The sequence below is a fragment of the Pezoporus flaviventris genome, unplaced genomic scaffold (assembly GCF_033815535.1).
Source record: "Pezoporus flaviventris isolate CSIRO_AGI_PZ_B2104156 unplaced genomic scaffold, CSIRO_AGI_Pfla_v1 ptg000029l, whole genome shotgun sequence".
In the NCBI taxonomy this organism is placed as follows: domain Eukaryota; kingdom Metazoa; phylum Chordata; class Aves; order Psittaciformes; family Psittacidae; genus Pezoporus; species Pezoporus flaviventris.
Window position 1 is genome coordinate 14,987,361 of NW_026892577.1, and position 18,558 is coordinate 15,005,918.

At 41.6% G+C, this 18,558-nt stretch overlaps 2 protein-coding genes across 15 annotated transcripts in view; one reads left to right on the forward strand and one right to left on the reverse strand.

Moving 5' to 3' along the window:
• Positions 1-10,659, forward strand: part of SLC16A12 (solute carrier family 16 member 12) — a 34,258-nt gene extending 23,599 nt beyond the window's left edge. For 12 of the 14 annotated variants that reach the window (XM_061459194.1, XM_061459196.1, XM_061459208.1 and 9 more), the window contains 5 exons: positions 312-415; positions 1,609-1,752; positions 4,159-4,750; positions 5,915-6,174; positions 7,275-10,659. In XM_061459194.1, the coding sequence (XP_061315178.1) occupies positions 312-415; positions 1,609-1,752; positions 4,159-4,750; positions 5,915-6,174; positions 7,275-7,537 (1,363 nt within the window). In that variant the 3' untranslated portion in view covers positions 7,538-10,659. The remainder of the gene's footprint in view (positions 1-311; positions 416-1,608; positions 1,753-4,158; positions 4,751-5,914; positions 6,175-7,274) is intronic. The other 2 variants (XM_061459206.1, XM_061459207.1) reach the window with 1 other exon arrangement.
• Positions 10,660-12,936: 2,277 nt separating this feature from the next.
• IFIT5 (interferon induced protein with tetratricopeptide repeats 5) lies at positions 12,937-17,567 on the reverse strand. Its single transcript, XM_061459210.1, has 2 exons — positions 17,412-17,567; positions 12,937-14,981 (listed from the first exon to the last, which is right to left on the reverse strand). Exons 1-2 carry the CDS (start codon positions 17,414-17,416, stop codon positions 13,544-13,546), a joined length of 1,443 nt encoding a protein of 480 aa, XP_061315194.1. The 5' UTR covers positions 17,417-17,567; the 3' UTR covers positions 12,937-13,543.
• Positions 17,568-18,558: the final 991 nt, after the last annotated feature.

The following is an 18,558-nucleotide window of genomic DNA, read 5'->3' on the forward strand; positions in this document are numbered from 1 at the left end:
AAGCTGAATCACCCTAGCCTAGGTGCCTTACACAGAGTACTGTTGGAATTATTCAGCTTGCACACATCAATTCATATCTTGCCCCTTATGCATTAAGGTAGCCCTTCATTGTAGCCCTTCGTTCTCAATATCCCTTAGAAACTGTTTAAAAATGTCTCCATTTCTTTTGGATTTAGACAAATCATAGTTTTGATTTTCCTGGGAGCTAGCGAGGACCTTCTAGTGGCTACTCTTTACACCTGAAGAGCAAGACTGCTGTTTTCTGTGAAGCAAATATCCTATGTTCAAAAAGTTCATGTTTTCTTTCCCAGGTGCATCTCCATTTTTTTTGTGGAGTTCCAGACATACTTTGGGCAAGACTATGCCAGAACAGCTTGGATCCACTCCATTGTAGACTGTGCTACGATGCTCTGTGGTGTGTATTACACTTTTAAGACTAGTATGGTTGCTTTTTCTTCAGCTCCATCTGGTTTTAGCATGTTCACAAGTTGGTGGAGTCAGCTGGGAAACATAGATACTGTGGGCTCTCTGGGGTATGGTATATTCAAGCTGCTTCCTCCAGCATAGCTTTGCAGGAAGGGAGTGTCTTCATACTGCAGAAAAATGCTACAGAAAAGAAGTAGAACTTTGTTTTGCCAAATGATCTAAGTTTCCAGAAATGTACTTTTGTCGAGGTCTAGCGGGACAAGTCATGTTCGAGATCTACTAACTGAGAGTTGTTTCTCTTACCTTCTGATTGGAACCATACTTGAGACTTAGTACAGGATATAGGTCTTGCCTTCAGATCAAGTCACAGTCTTCCTAACTTGTATATTTACAAGCAGTCTTTTCCCTTAAAAGAAAATTCAGTGTTACTAAAAATGACGTATCAATGCAGTAGTTATACCAAATTTCTCATCCTGTGTAAGAGGGTTAATCCATGAGAAATGCTACAAAGGCACAAGGACACAGCTGGAATGAGACATAGCAACTCTTCTGTGTCAGCCAGGTTATATCTCGAGTTAAAAAAGAGAAATAAGGGTAACCTCGCCCTGGCATTAGAGGTAGGAGAGAGGGATGATACCCCATGGTAGGGGCATGGTGATCTGGGAGCCATCAACATTGAAGAAGTGCAAAAGAGGGGTAGAAGCCTTGGAGGTGGTCCAAAATGTGTGAGGCCTCTCCTGTTTGGGTCTGATGCAGAGCCCACAAGGCCAGGGAGGAGCAAGGAAGGACACCTGAATTTAATGAGGGCTGAAGTGCAAATTCCAGGTAGGGGATGGTCTCAGTGTTGTAAGCATGGAGTAATGGAAGAATGTGAGCTGTTGCTGTGGCCTCTCAGCCACCAGAACTGTGAATTGATTGTGTCCCATAATGACTTTGGTGTACACAGATGGCTGCTGAGAAAGCTACTGTAAATTTCAGTTTTATCCTGACTTTCAGGAGGATGATTTTTAGAAGATTTTGGTGCTCACAGCATTGTGATAGGGGGATGCTGGGAGACGACTCTGTGTATGTGATCATTGTTTTCTGCTGCCTGCCTACTGCTTCCTTTTTGGTGATGACCATTGTAATGAACTGTGGGTGAGGACCTGCTGTTAACTACCATCTGTATTTGTTCCTTTGAAGCCCCGCTTGGGAGTTTGATCAGTAATCATGTATCCTGCCAAGTTGGCATCATGTTAGGAGGGCTGCTTGCATCTACTGGACTAATTTTGAGTTCATTTGCCACCAGCCTGGAACATCTCTACTTATCATTAGGAGTCCTTACAGGTAGGAGGCATTCAGCCCCTTTGTTCTTGCCAGGAAAAGAGCACAGGAATGTTAAAAATAATGGTCCTTCCTTTCAAGAAGGGTGATCTCTTCTCCATGTCATTTGCTACCACACTGTTGAATGGAAGTACTCAGAGTTGTTCCCTTCATTGTAAAAAGAGAACCTGCAAGGGCTTCAGCACTCAGTGGGTCTCACACAGCCCAAATGCAGCACCCTGAAAAAGCAACTCTTTTGTTAGAGAGGTCTATGGGTGAAGTGCTGAAATCATAGGAGGCCAGGAAGGACTGCTGTTGTAGGTGATACACAAAAAGTTTTCCTTTCTTTTTTCCCTTGTCATCTGGGAGGAATTTATTGTAGTAGGAGTCCCACATGGTCCAAAAATATTTGCATGTTAAAAAAAATAATCTAAACATGAGAGTAATCAGGCAAAGGTGCACTGGGTGAATACTTGCTTCCTCAGCTGTGCACTTTATTTTTGTCTACATTATATTCCAGTTGAAAAGCAAACAAAGTGCTGGCTGGTAGTGTTGCTGTAGCAGCTCTTCCAATTGTGTTCAGGTATGGTGATAACAAATATCTTTGCCTTGTCTGCCTATGTTTGTTGCACACAGAGGAACTTGAGAGGTGCCCATGGTCACTGGCATTCCTTCCTCATTAATACTGACCTGGTAGCCACGGTGATATAAGCCCTTGTACATGGTCTCCTGCTGTTTAGTAATGAGTTGGTGGAATTACTGCAGTTCACATGCTGCCACAGCTTATTTGTTTTAAAAAAATAAAAACCCTTATGGTAGTGCATGTCACTCCTGTATTACAGCGTTAATCTTTGACAAGTGTGTTCATAACAAATAAAAAGGTTCCTTGTAACTCGAGGGACTGTGCCACATACCACGCTAATGCCATCAAGGCTTCCTTCGTGAGAACCATGGTGAATACTGAAGTAGAAAAGCGGTTGCACTTTGTACATGAAGTTGTAAAGAGCCAATTCTACAAGCAGTGAACTATCAGTCTGTGGGGATTGATTAATGGAGAGGTGAACTCTTGGTAAAGGCTGGAGGTGGTGCCCCAGCCCAGAGATGGGGTGGGACCATAACTGGTGACTGTCTAAATCCATATAAGCTTCAGGACTTGAAACTGAAGAGTGAAGCAGAGGTGAGATACGGAGTGTCAATAAGTAGCAGAGTTTCTTCTGAGAGGCACAAAAATGTTTCCTGCCCCAAGCTCTGCATTACCACTTTTCACAGGACATTTATTATTATTGACTTTTTCGGGCATATTTCCCCCACCAGCTCACAAAAAAATAAGCAGTGTGTACACCAAATAGAGTGTGATTTTTACAGTTCTTGAGTAATGATGTCCAGCTCAGGGCTGCTCCTCTGCCTCCGCTGCCCACACAGGTCCAATCCCAGCTCTCTGCCCTGCTTCTTCCCTTGCCTCTTGAGGGGTGGCAGAGCTGGCACCCATTGCCCATAGTCCTTCTAATCCACTTATCCTGTCTGGGTAGGCTTAGTGTCCACCCCGTACAGTGTGGCCTTTGAGGAGGACGTGGCAAGCTGGTTACAGCACTGGGTGATTATCTCCTGTATTGGCCAGTTCTGCCAAAAGAAGTGGGGACTGTTTTACCCTTAGTGTGGGACGTGCGTCAAAAGCCTAGTCGGGAACTCATTTCTGCAGCTCATTCAGAAATACACATTTTAATGATAAGGCAAGCATTTGATGATTAAAATCTGCTCTCTGGTTCTGGAGCAAAGACCACAGTCTTTTTTGCAGTCCCAGAGGGATCTCATTTGTTTACTAAATTGGACGTGGCTTTATTTTCTGAGGCTTTCCCCCCCTCCCTTTATTTGTAGGCAGGACAAAATGGACAGGACTCCAAGCAGCTGCTGCATGGAGTTTGTTTAGCTGACTAAAAAAGGTTTATTGTAGAACATTAGTAACAGAGACAGACTCTTTGTACTGCGTTTCAGAGACCTGAAAATTAATGTTCAGGGTTGCAACAGGCTGAAAAACAAAGTGGTACCTCATCACGACACTATATCCAGTGCCAGCATCTGTGCAGATCCCAGGGCAATGCCTCATCTTGCATCCAGAAGAGGCTGACACACCATCTCTCTGATGTTTATTGATCGTCCCTGTTCTTGTTATTAAGTGAATCCCATCACTTCTTTCTGAGTCTTGTTATAGCGGATTAACAATGATCCATTAAGTTTGTCAAATCAGTGACTGACATGGAAGAAAGGAGTCATCCTGGTTTCTCTTCACGCTGTGACTGGGCTGTGAAGTAGAGGATCAGAAAAAGCTTCCTGTTTTTTTGTGCTAATGAAAGTAGTTTGCGTGGTTTAAGTTAATGTGTTCCATATGTCATGCTTTGTATTAAGCTATCTGCACTGTGCTTTCTCTTCTAGGTCTTGGGTTTGCACTCTGTTATTCTCCAGCCATTGCAATGGTGGGCAAATATTTCAACAAAAGAAAAGCGCTGGCATATGGAATAGCCATGTCAGGAAGTGGAATCGGTACCTTCATCCTGGCCCCTGTGGTCCAGCTCTTAATTGAGCAGTTTTCCTGGCGTGGAGCTTTACTCATCCTGGGAGGTTTTGTTTTAAACCTCTGTGTCTGTGGTGCCTTGATGCGGCCCATTGCTCTTAAGGAAGACCGTAAAACTGCTTCTGAGTTTCTTGAACAGGATTATGTTCCCAAAGCACAGAAACGAGACTTAAAGCGAACATCCATTTGTTCACCCTTAATCAAAGTGTGGTCTCATGAATGTTTATGCTACTGTTCATGGAAGGAATATAACTTTTTGCTGATGCCAGGCTTCATGGTGCTGGCAGTGTCGGTTTTATTTATGGCATATGGCTGTAGCCCTCTTTTTGTCTACCTAGTGCCTTATGCTTTGAGCGTTGGAGTGAGTCACCACCAGGCTGCCTTCCTCATGTCCATACTCGGTGTCATAGACATCATTGGGAATATCACCTTTGGATGGCTAACAGACAGAAGGTAATGCCTTTTGGCTAAGCAAGTGTAAGCTTTAGCTGGTGGGAGGCTGATGCAAGTGAGGTATAACAGGTATAAAAGTTAACATCATGGATTTTTTCTGTAACATGTAACTTGAAAAAAACCCTAACCTACAAGAATAAATAAATAAAAGAGAAAAACACCTCTCCCCCCCCCCAAAAAAAACAAACAAAAAGCAAGGAAAAAAACAAACCACAACCCCCCCAAACCCCACAACCCAAACCCCCAGCACATAGTCTAGCTGTCAAAAATGCCTACTAATGTTTTTGTTAAAAATGCCTTTAACGTTTCTGTCTCTTCTGAGTTTAATTCTTTTGCATTTGATAGTGGAAATGTAGCTCTTGCCTCTGAGGTATGATGAGCATGATCCTCTGTACTCTACTTCCTCTGCCTTTACAACTCTTGTGTGCTGCTGGAGAGACACAAAAGTAATGGGAAAGGGTCAAAGGTCTGGCCCACCACTGTTGGGCAGATACTCAGAAGAACTGACCTAAAATTGTTATACATTTTCCAATATGTAAGAACTCACCATGCTTTGTTAACTCAGCTCACTCCAGACGTCTGTGTGCAGCATCTGTAACATCAGTAGAGACTGGCTAAATTAAGAAGGATTTTTATTCTAAAGGACTCATTCTTTTCAGTTATTCAGTTTGTGGGAAAATCAATTATTGGTTTTGTGTGGCAGGGAGAAAGGAATTGTCATCTCACTTAGCTTACACTAACACCAGTGTTGAAGGGCTGATGCAAAGGATGACATCTAAGAGACCTACACTGTAATATTTTTACATAATACTGGGAGCACCTTGCTGAGCTGGGATGTAAAGCCCAATGGAATACTACTTTGAACACTGAAACTTCAGAGGCTGTGAAATTCTGGTGGCAGAGTGGTTCCCCTCACTAAGAGCAGCCCAAAACCCACTGCAGACAGCATGGGCTGCAGCTTACCAGATGTTTCTGCAGCTGTAGGTGTGCAGCTTTCCCTCCCTGGGCTCATTGGTGCTGAGCTTTTTATCTTGAAGACTGCAAGAAAATGGACTTAACTTCGAGCTATATAAGAGAGAGAGACTGAAGTGCTGCATGACAAAGCATACAAACAGATGCTGTGCCCAGTGATAATCCTTTTCTTTTCTGTTTTGAAATTTGCAGGTGTCTGAAGAAGCATCGTCACTTTTGCTACCTCTTTGCTGTGGGAATGGATGGCCTCTGTTGCCTTTTCCTACCAGTTCTCCAAAATTTCCCCTTGCTTGTGCCTTTCTCATTTACCTTTGGTTACTTTGATGGAGCCTATGTAACACTGATCCCTGTCATAACAGCAGATGTAGTAGGAACTTCTTCTTTATCATCAGCACTGGGTGTCGTGTATTTTCTGCATGCCATACCTTATCTAGTGAGCCCGCCTGTTGCAGGTCAGTGCACAAATGACTTTCCTATAATCTTAGCGCTACTACAGATTTGCCTGTCAGTGTGACATAAAAGGAGAGGAAGGACAGCAAATGCACGCTAAATGTGGAGGTAGCCCCTGGGCAGAGAAATAATATGCCTAGGCCTTCATAAGATTTTTAAATCATCTTGAGCCCTGTCTTGATGGGATGATTTCTACATAGAGTCTACAATAGAGTGAGTTGAAATTTAAGAAGCAGAACAGTATGGAATCAGACTTCTAAGAGCTGTTACATCACCACTTCACATAGTTCAGAAATTGTGCAAGTAGAAGGGGCAAAATTTCACTGTGAAATTACATGATTTTGAAAATGTAAGCAATTTCATTCCGAGGTGGGTTTTTTGGTGCAGAGGACTTGATCTTTTCATCTCCGAGCTGCTTTGAACAGGTAGGTGAGTCAACTTCAGTATTCTTTGGTCACAAGCTCATCACTGTAATATCTAACCATCATTTTCCCCGTCAGTTCCATCACAGTGAAGTAAGGATGAGAGCAGAGAGTTTTAAATATTGTGGAAGGTCAGAGATCTTTTTCAAACAGCCATGTACATATATGTCTTCTGGATTTTGTCTACTGTTCATATCAATTCCTGGTTAATCACTACTTTTGAATCTTTTAATTTAATTAGCCATAGCAGAAATCATTGGAAAGTGGTATTATTTTAAGTGATACATGAGCCTTGAGCATGTGTCATTAGATGTTTCTGTATGAGAATGTCATGCACACAATATTTAATCCCAAGGCTCTCTAAGCATGACTTTAGACTGCCACCTAAATCCATCCAGTTGAAAGATGTCTGTTTACTGTTGTGGCGATGACTTCTGGGCCTTTTTTCATGGATTGGGCCTCCAAACAAAAGTCCATAAAAATCTTACCTGTCTGCTGAGGACAAATCCCTCCCTGCCCTAGGAAATAAAAGTATAGTGGTGGTGATGTAAACCTGTATTGTTTGATTGTATGTACATGTGATAACTCCAGAAGCTTATAAAACCCCTGTTGATCACAGGATTTGTAAATTATCAGAATTCTGGTGGACCTTTAAAAACCCATGACTTTTTTTCCTACAGGTTGGCTTGTAGACACAACTGGCAGTTATACTGCATCCTTCCTCTTGTGTGGATTTTCTATGGTATTTAGTTCGATGTTATTGTGCTTTGCAAATCTAGCGAAGAAAATCAAAAGAACTCATTTGCTGTCACTCACCAATGACATGGGCACGAAACAGCACATCTGGACTAATGGAGCAATAGCTTATTCTGTCACAGCAGAATTAGACCAAAAGGATGTTCAATTTTTGGCTGTGGATATAAACAGCTACAGCAACAGATGACAAGTGCATCGAGATTCTGCACAGCCATGACTGAGATAGAGGTGGCTCTATAGTGTTACACTGCTGAAGATACTACTCCTGTGAAACAAGGCATCTCTTAATTAGACTTTTCTGGCATGTTTTACTTGGCTAAAGTCTACATACAGCATTAGTAATACAAGTAAATGCAGTAATAGAAGAAAGCTAGACTGAAAATAGAGTTTGTAGATACAAATGTTCACAGATTTGTTTGAAATGCAGTATGGCGACTCCACAGGTAATCTAATCTAGAAGATGAGAACTGGCTATAATAAAAAACCCCTATAATCGGTCACGAAAACTGAACAATAAAATTTGAAGTATTTAAAAAATAGTATTAATGAAATAAACTTTTTGGTGTTCTGGTCTATTATGTTTCAATGGACTACTCACGCACACCACCAAAAACCTTCCTCATGTATCATTCTGCATTAAACTCTTTGCAAATAACTGTGTCAGATGCCAAAGCCATTTGTTTTAGTTTGGGGTGGCTTGGTTTTTTGTTTAGCTTTTTTGTTGTTGTTTTTTGTTTAGATCTGGCAGGAATCTGTGATTTATGCTGAAAGTGTCCCTGGAGCAGCTTTAATTTTTATGGTGTGCCTCAATTTTGTACATACATTGCAATTTCATGTCAGAAACAGTTTTAGACAGACTTTCCCAAGCCCCCTACAGCAAAATTTTGAGGTGGTTGCTGGTTTGTTTGTTTTTTTTTCCTGGATATCTTTAAAGCTTGAATTTCTACACATTGACATTCCAGGTAGGATCCTCTGGTTGATCCTTTTCTGGGAGAGTGAAAGAGGTGCCGTGGCCAGTCTGCTGTCTGAAGAGCAGTAAATTTGTGCCAGGGGACTGGGTTTGATGATAGACAAACCTGCTTTATCTGCATGAGTGGAAGAAGCCCAAAGGCAACTCAGGAGACTAGAGCAGAGTTTCCTCTAGTCTCTATTGTTTTTCCAAACACAGAGCATCTTCCTCCTATAAAATCAACACCTGTTGATGAGTCTGTGCAAGCAGATGACTGTGAGACTGCCCACTCCAGAGACCATTACTAAAGAGGATGTTAGCAAAGTTGTTTCTGCATATTGCAGTGGCAAGTCTGCCTCTTTTCAGGCCCAGAAGCTGTAGCCTCAGTTAGAGCAAATTACTTGTTTGTGCCATCTGAAGAGCTGATCAGGGCACTTGTCCTAAATGACCACAACACCACAGCTGTGATCCGCACAGGTTTCCTTCTGCTTGTGTGGGGAATATACTATAGCTGGCTGCTGCAGACTGAATGTAGTTCACGGGGTAAATTACTGACGATGTCATATGTAATGGGATGTTTCTATGTTTCCAGAGTGAAAATGTTGACAGCAATGGAGGAACTTCACATTCTGCAATGTGAATCATTTCTGTGTTTTGATGCTGTATACAACTGTATTCTGTTGATTAGCAAATTGATCAGAGTCCAAATAATTTTCACCAGTACTGAACTAGTAGTTTTGTAATTGTCTGCAGTGTATTCAATGGTTGCTTGTCATGTCCTGTTCTACTTTGTGCCACATAAGGGAAAATAACATAGACTAATGTTCACCAATTTGATCTAGATCAAGAGTATAGCCATAGGAGTATAATATAGTTATATATATATATGAATAGTATGTGTGGCAAGTAGTTTTATTATTCATGCATATCTCAAATATAACATACTAAAATTGTCTGTCTTCAGCTGTCTGTGCTCAAACGAGGTATTTCCTGCTGCCCTGCTTTAGAAGTGTGGTCGGAGCCCGTAGCATGATCTACATGCACAGACCACAGAATAAGAGATGGATGGGAGTTCAAAGACTGCTTAAAACTAATGACATAATCTTTTTCAGCTCTGCCTGAGCCCTAAGCTTGGTTTTAACATATGTTCATAAAAAAAGGAGAAAAATTATCCATGAGTGTTTCTTAATGAGTTAGGAAAACTATGCACATTTGGAAAAAGACAAAGTGGGTTTATTAATTAGAAGTGATGAAGATGTTGGTTTAGATCTTAATGCAAAGTTTTAATATAAAAATGTAAGGAAGAGTGTGGTCTACACAGAAAATAAGCAATTTTCCACAAGTTGTAAATTACCATTGTCATTTACTTCAGAAAAATTTAATTACTTTGTTTACCACATTGCAACACGTCAGCAGTTGTTCACACCAGAAATGCATATTGTAAAAGCCTGTTGTAATAATAGTATATGCATTTTTATCCTAGTAAACAACACTGTGTAATACGGTATTACATTTTTAAAGTAGTTTTTTTTTTATTTCAAGTTATTCTTTTCCCAGGTTTTTTTCCATTTATGTGTTTACAGCAGTATTTCTTGCTTTAAATATCTAATTCAGCAGAAAACGTTCAACTGGTTTTATGCACAGACTTTTTGTAGAAAATGGTAGAATTATTTAAGTGTTTTCTAACACTGTATCTGCTTTGACTTCAGCCAATGGCTAAAAACTTACCTACCAGAATGTGCATAAAACACACTGTGAAATACCAGATATGAATCTCCCTGGTAAGAAGCAGAAGGAAGGAAGCATAAACTGCGAGTGGAAGAATTAGGTATATAGTCAAGGTTTGAGAAGCCTCATGCCAAACTTCTACCCCCGGTCCACGCAATGCAAACGGTCAGGCTGTCCTCCATGGAGATATTTCCTGGCATGGCACTGTGCAGCAGTAAGCAGAGATACCTGGGCTAGCTGTGAACAATTTGCCAGGCTAACACTGCATGTGCTCACCAGCCCTACTGAACACTGACGGATATGAGCTTGGATGGAGCACTGCACAACTGGCCCTGTCTGCCTTCCAGGGAAACCATGGTCAGACTTGGCTGGGGTAACATATGCCTGAGACAGAAACAGAATGATCCTACCTCAGATGAATCCTGCCTGGAATAACACACTATTCTGTACAATGAATGGGAATTCTGCATAAGTGAAACTGCTTACAATTGCTGAAATTATCCCATCTGTTTCCATTCCATGAGGTTTGAAATGTGGAAGTCATCATTCCTTTGAATTTGCTTATGTTCTAATGGTAACTTTTATCAAATCAGCTTTGGAACATTTAATAAATTGTACCTTGTGTGAAAACAGCATTGGAAAAATCAAGTCCCTTCTGTTGAAATAAAATAGCCCTGTTTTCAGGGGAAAAAAAAAAGAAAAGAAAACCCAAAACTTTGAGCCTGGAACCTTTCTGCCAGCTTGGATGATACTTTATCTTCTGAAAAACAAAAGTTGTCTGTGCTTCTATATGCGGAATATATTTTATATTGCCACAACAGTTCCTCGTTTGCTTTCTGAAGTGTTACAAATTTCATTGTGAAAAGGAAGAGCTTGTGTAAGTTAAGCTGTAACAGGACTTTATGGTCATCATAAGGAAGTCCTTAGTTGGAATTCCCTCAAAAAATAAGATCTTCTAAGTGACTATTCTGCTGTATTCCAGTAGCATTTTCAATATAATTTAGAAAGTGCCTTTGAATTGTAAGTGAATAATTCCTGACAGGTTATCTTCACTCTTGTTTTCCCTCCACCGCTAGCATAGGCTCCAGTCATGTATTCATACTTGGGTGTGAACTGAGAGATGTTCAGCTTCTGTGTGGTTCTGGGTGTTGCCCACTGGACTTGGACACTGCAAAATGGGTGTTTTGTTTTGCCCACTTGCGGAAGCTCAATCTCAGCCTTTCCCTGTGTTTCACCAGACAATGCAGCAGCACCACCCTGTGGGAAATAATATTTCTCCTCATTTACAAGACACTAGGCAAGAACTAGAAAGCAGTGTTTGACCAGCGTATCCACGGGCAGTACTGTGGTCGAGCACAATCCTCCGAAGCCTGAAGCAGGTCAGGCACAATAAATAGATTCCTTGCATTACTACATCCCACAATCAATTTCTTTGCTGTGGAGAAGACTGAGCCACTCTGACTCTTCATAAACAGCCAGGTGCACATTTTTCTCCATGTACTCTTCCTTATTTCTTCGAGGTTCATCTTCCAGGAGAGAGACAGGAAGAGGCCCTGGTAGTGGCATGTGGAGGGGAGCATGGGTTTGCCACCATGGCTTTGGGAACCTGCACCACCATTTCTTCCTCAAATTCTTGCCTGCTGCTGTCCATGCCCTCAGGAGGGTTTGGATGGCAACGATGCTGAGGCTAGAAGCCTCAAGACTGAGAAAGGCAGTGAGATCACCTACCTTACACTCTTTTGCCCTAAAAGCTCTGAGAACGCCACCACAGGTAGTTCCTGGCTCCTGTCAGCACCCCTACTGTTGTTCCTGCCAGCTTTCAGGAGTGCTGTGTCAGTCCTGCTCACAGTCCTTCCTTCCCTCCTCCACCCCTGCTCTTTCCCTAGGTAGGGCCACCCTTGTTTGTAAGAGAGAAGCTGGCAGGCAGCTGGGAAACTGGGATGTTTTTTCTCCCTTTCTTAGGAAGAAGGTGTGGTTGGATTATGTACACTGTTAAGTTCCTGATCACTTTAGCTTGCGTTATGGAAGATTCTTTGAGCTGAGAGGGGAGAGGCTTCCTGGTGTTTCATGATTTGACATCATATTTTACACTCCTTCAGGCCTGTCATCCTGACTGTACATGGGACTGGTGTTGCAGGGACAGGAATGCTCCAGGATGGCTGGAAATAAAAGTGCGCATCCCTCCTCATTGGCTCTGTCTCTGAATGAACCTTTCTGCTTCATTCTACGCTACTGGCTAGGGCTCAGAAGTGTTTTGGAAGCACAGTGTTAATTTTCTCTGAGCACTATGACCTACCATACCAAGGTACAATACTGTGGAATTAGTCTGGCCTGTTACAAAGAATACTGAATTTTAGTTGGGTGTCTGAAGACAATCGCCTCCTCCACCCATTCTCCCTGTCCTTTCAGCCCTTTATTCCACTCATATAGACTCTGTTGGCACTCACCCCTTTTCCCATATGCCTTTTGTGTTCTACTGCAATGCTCTTCAGTGCTCATCCAACCTTTCATTCTAGCTGCACTCTGCCCTCCATGTCCAGTTCAGTGCATTTCTTGTGTCTGTTTTCTGTCCCTGGCTTGTTTCACCAGCATGACTGCAGGTAACCATCTCTTTGGCATTTCAAAGACTGCCTTACCTTCCTCTCCGGATGTTTGCTGTAGCAGTTCCAGAGAGTGTGGTTTAGAGTAAACTAGATGGATACTGTTTTGTGCACAGCTTAATTCTTTGGTGCAACACCTCTGAAATCAGCTTTGCTGAGAGTTTGGGAAAGTAAATGGGGCTGTGTCCTGACCCTTTCATATCCTGCCAAAACTTCATCCTTGTTATTTTTTTCAAATGGCCATTTCCCTTTCTTTTATCTACTAACATGAGGACTGGTCAGCAGAGAGATACCAGAAGCAACAGCTGATACATGCAATGCTCTTTAATAGTTCAGAACAATAATACATGTTTTGTAAGCTTGGCAGTAAACTAGTCAAATAGTGGCTATTTTTCATAGATAAACAACATACAAGTTAGTAAACTAAAGAAGTCTTCAACAAATGTTTCTTCCAATTAACACTAAAAAGGATATCCTTTAAATATTTGAAAAAGCATCAGAAATTCCACTTGTGTATAAGCATGCCTTTCAAGTGGACAGATGAAATACTATAATACTTTTTTCTCCTCATCTTTTTCTCAGTTGAAGGTAAGATCTGATTTCCATCTTCGAAGCTCTACGTTCTACAGATATCCCTTACACTGGTAGAAAGGTTGTGTTTTAGCACTGAAGACTAAGACAGCCTAGCTATTATTTCGTCTTTCCAAGCATGCTCTGTTGGTGACTAAACAAACAAATGAATAATCATCATCTGCAGTTTCTACATTATCACTAGAAAGTGATGCTACCAGATGTTTCATCTGCTTATAACTCCAACCTTAAAAAAGGTTTTGAGAGTCTGTTGAAATGTCCTTGGGTTTGGTATTCAGTGTTTTGGGGTTTTGTTTGGTTTTTTTTATGAAGGTTTTGTGGAGCTTTACCTTCTGATGGAAAGTTGTAGCTCACATAATGCGCTCACATATTCTTCATTGTTGGGATACAATGCAATGGCTTTCTTATAGCACTCAATTGCTTTATGTTTCTCATGGTTTAGATTGTGAATGAATCCAAGCGTACCAAAATCTGTTGCATTTCCCAAACCTTCCTGAATTCTCTTTTCCAACAATTGCTTCAGGGCATTTATGCAACTTTGTCTTCCATAGGAAGCTTTTTCAATTTTCAGCCCTTCTGTGTAATTCCTAATGGCTTCAGAATCCGATTTCATGTGAAAACGCTGAAAATTGCCATAATGGTAATAGAATTCTTGTTTATCAGCATAGGATAGAATATTTATCTGAAATGCTTTCTGAAATGTCTCTTTTGCTTCTTCATACCTCTTTCCTTGTGCATACATGTTTGCTAGGCCAATATAGGCAACAAAACATTTTGTGTTTTGGTCAGTCGCTGTTTTAAAATGAAAAATGGAAAGTCGGATGAGTTCCTCCACTTGCTCTTGAGGTGGATATCTTGTAGTCTTTTTCAATTGAAACAGCTTTTCTTTGTAGCAGACTCCTAGTTGGTGATGCAAAAAGGCTGATTTTGGTGTCACCACTAGGGCCTTCTTCAAAATTTCCAGTGCCTTGTCCACTTCTCTTTTCCTTCTATAAAATTTAGCAGCATATCGCAGGACATAAGGAAAATCAGGTGTTTTCTGCATTGCTGCTTCAATGTACCTCTCCCCTTCATCAACTTGCTTCAAGTCCTGAAGTTTTAATGCAAGTAAAGCCATAATAAAAGTATTCTTTGGATTCAGTTCTACTGCACGCTTCAGGGCCTCAATCGAAGGGCTTACATGTTTACATTCTCTCTGAGAAAAATCTTCCAAACGATACATTACTATTGCATAGCCAGCATTAAATTCTGGGTTATTGGGTTCATTCTTCAGAGCATTTTCAAAACAATCCTTTGCTCTCTCGTAGTATTTTCTCCCAAACTTTAAAAATGCCCACCCTTGTTCAGCATAGATATCTGGAAGCTGAATCTTCCCTGGAGCAGTACTTGAAAGCTTTTTGCAGCTGTTTTCCACTTTGCTTACATAAGTTTGAGCATCTTTGAATCTTCCCATGTAGTAATAGACCCAGGCATAGTTCCCCCAGGTAACAAGGCTTCTCCTGGCAATTTCATCTGGGTAGTTTTTCTTAACTTCTTCTTCAGCTTGTTGGAGATATTTCAGGGCTTCCTCGTTCGAATTCTTTAGATGGCATATGTAGGACAGTAGATTATAATTTTTTATGTTGGAATTTGCAAAAAACTTGATCTGATCACCTATTGTTTCCTCTAGGTTATCTAGATCCATATCTTCTTTCAGCAAAGTCCATGTAAAATGACACTGGAGCTGCATCAAGGAGCTCTTCAAGGAATTCTTGGTAATGGTACTAGAAGAAATCAAAGAAAAACTTACTTATACCCCATTTGGCTTTTGCTGCTCTTGGCTTTAAACCAGACGTAATGTAGGCCATACCACAGCTGGTGCCACTAGTTGACAATACTTCAAACAAGCAAAAGCTGTGGGAAGCTGGAGGTCTAAAGATCTGAATAGTTATTTTAGTAACTCTCCTTGCAGTGTATGAGGGCACCTCTCACATAGCAACAGAGCTGGTGGTCTGGATATCAGAGGAGAGCTAGTATCCACAGTAAAGCTGGCACACTTCTGGCCCAGAGGAATGTATTTCCCGTGCTGGTAACAACTTCTGAGGCCTACCCAGAAATTATACTCAAATAAAAAACTTCCCTCAAAACATAGCAAAAGTGATGCATTTCCTTTCCCATGTGCCTGTATTTTTTATGATTTGGATTATAAGTTTAATTTTTAATTTCTTGCCTTTGTAAATCCTTGTTTTTTAGATCACAGCACCGTTTTTATGTAGGATTATACTGATGTATCCAGTAGCTGACTCCCAGATCTCACCAGTCTCCCCAGTTCCTGGCATCTGAATGTACAGGCCCTCAAGGGTGCCAGCCCATTCTACTTGCTGGTACAGACCACACACTCACTCACCCTATAGATCTCCAGAAAATGGCTTTGGCTATCCAATAGCTGGTCAGGGATCCTCTTTCCATGCAGGTGCTCACCTCTAGACACACACACGCAGGCATGATGACCAGACCCTGTTTAGATACAACTGGTCCCTCTTTGTGATTTTGTAACAGATCGCTCAGATCTCTTGTTTCTCTGCCCTTGGTCCCACAATAAGTGCAATCCCCAAATACTTTTCCCTGCATCCTGTAATGTGTCACATTTCGCTAGGCGCTCTAGTGGACCCCTAGTGCTTGGTGTTCCCCTAGCCCATGGAGCTGAGGGTCCCCTGGGAAGGCTGGGTGGGGGCTTGTGTCCCTGACTAGGTGTTGTGGTTTAAGCCCAGCTAATGACTAGATACCACACAACCAGTCACTCTCTCCCCACCCTACCCTGACAGCATGGGGAGGAGAATCAGAGGAAAAAAAAAAACAAAGTAAAAACCTGTGGGTTTAGATAAGAAGTGTTTAATAATTGAAATAAAGTAAAATATTCTCATAATAATAATAGGAAATAAAGAGAGAGAGGAATTAAACCTAAGAAACACAAGGGTGTGTATTGCATTGTGATGCTCAATGAAACTGCTCACCGCCCACTGACCGATGCCCAGCCCATCCTCGAGCAGTGACTGGCACCTGCCAGCCAACTCCCCTGACCTGGGTTCAGCTCTTACAGTTACTTTTCTTCCTAATAGCTGGTGCAGTGCTGTGTTTTCAACTTTAGCCTGAGAACAATGCTGATAACACACCAATGTTTTAGTTGTTGCTAAATAATGCTTAGCCTCATCAAGGACGTTTTAGTCTCTCATGCTCTGCCAGTGAGGAGGGGCACAAGAAGCGAGGAGGAAGCAGAGACAAGACACCTGACCCAAACTAGCCAAAGGGGTATTTAATACCACAGCATATCATGCCCAGTATACAAACTGGGAGGAGTCACCTGGAAGACCCAGACTGCTGCTTGGGTCAGGCTACATCACTTGTGCTTATTGTGTTCTTTTCCCCCCTTCCCTTTTCAGTTTTATATTCTCTCACATTGTTCTTTCCCTTATCATTGATATTAAGAGTAGTTTTGTATTATACTTTATTTACTAGACTGTTCTTATCTCAACCCATGGGGTTTACATTCTTTTGATTCTCCTCCCCAACCCTCTGGGAGTGGGGGGACTGCATGAGCAGCTGTGTGGTGGAAAATGAATATTCATGAATGTCACAGAAACAGATTTGTGATACAGATTAAATACAGTTTAGCTTAGTTCAATGTGTCACTGGTAAATGTAGTTTCCAAAGCTGTCATAAACATCTTGGCTTTGCCTATTTGGGGGTGTGTGTGCCTCTCTTGTGCATGTGTGTCAGTCTTCAGAAAATGTCACCTCTGCTCTGATGCTCAAAGTTGCAGCCCAGGACCTGCACTGCCCTGTTTGCTGGTCCTCATAGTAATAGAGTTCAAAGTAAATTCTCAAATGCATTGGTGCCAGCCACCCATCTGGCTGAGCACCAGCCATGGCTGTAGCCTGGATTTCATCCCTGAACTGCATGCACACAGATTTTCAGACTGCAAGTTCTGCTCATAGACACTGTTCCTTGTCAGAGAAGCAATAACAGTACTCAATACAATATTCAGTAGCATCCTTATTTTATTTTTAATCTTCCAGTAAATACTCTGTAAAATACTTTCTGCTGCTTGGATCCCCAAAAAAGTCCCTCACTACTTACATTTATGTAAATAATAAGCTTTATTTTCCCATGGCATAGCATAAAAGCATCTTTTAGAGACTGGGTTGGTGGCTTACCTCATGGTTATCCTTCTCTGCTCACTTGTCTTAAGGCAGCTGCAAAGCCAGTGGTGTGCTACTTGCTGTTGTTATGCCTTTCCTTTTATATGCTCCAGCCCCCACGTGATCCATGAGAAAGCGAAACTTCAGCTTCTGTCTGAATCTGCAGAAGCAGAAGAGCCACTTGCTGGGGAATAGAAACTTCTCACTATGCTGCTTTTTTTAGCCTGGCTCCATGCCATGCATTACTCTGCATTGTGGAGAATGTGGTAACAGCTCCTAATAGCTTCCAGCTTTTACTTTGCTCAAATGCAGAGGCATCTATGATAAGGAGAATATTTCAGGCTAGTATAGGCTGACCTGGTTATCATGCATAAGCTAGGGAAGGGTCATTTCTCCCTCCTGCCTCTGCTGATGCAGTTTTGCACAGTTCTGCACCATGATCTAGGCTTTCTTTTTATTGGTATTGTCATCCACATAACAGTCACACAATGTCTTACTGCCCCTGCCTGCCCTCCATCCTATGTCTCCACATTGCAGGGTATCTGCTGTTGTACCAGGCCTGTATTTCTCTGTGTTATGTCACTGTATGAGAGTACTAAATATCTGATCCCACCTAGACAACTGTTTGTTGCTGCTCTCTACACAAAACTGCAGTTGTACTGTGCAAAGATAAAAGTAAAACAAATAAGAAACAATCAATTCAAGAAAGTTCTATCACAGCTGTGCCAAGCAAAACAAAGCTGCAACGGTCAGGACAAGTTCATACAGAGCAGACCTGGCAAGCCATGGTCCTGAGGCCATGCAAACTCAGTGCAAAGCTTATGGCCAGTTGCTAACAACAGCAGTGGTAGTTACAGGGCTACATGTTAACATGTACATGGGTACTGGAGCACCTATGGATATAAACAACTCACTGAACACTTAGCTAAAAAAAAAATAATATCGGCAGAATTGGCTTGATAAAGTTGATTTTAGGGGTAACAAAGAGATCAAAGAAATGATATCTAATATGTGTAAAAGGCACTATGTATGGTAAATTTGGATGGAATCTGAAGCTGCAGACAAGTGAAGAAGAAGAAAGGTGTAAAAGCACATTAGCAAACATATGACCCCCCCCAAAAAATGACCCAAAGGTGATGCTGGGGAGAGGAAGAAGAAACCA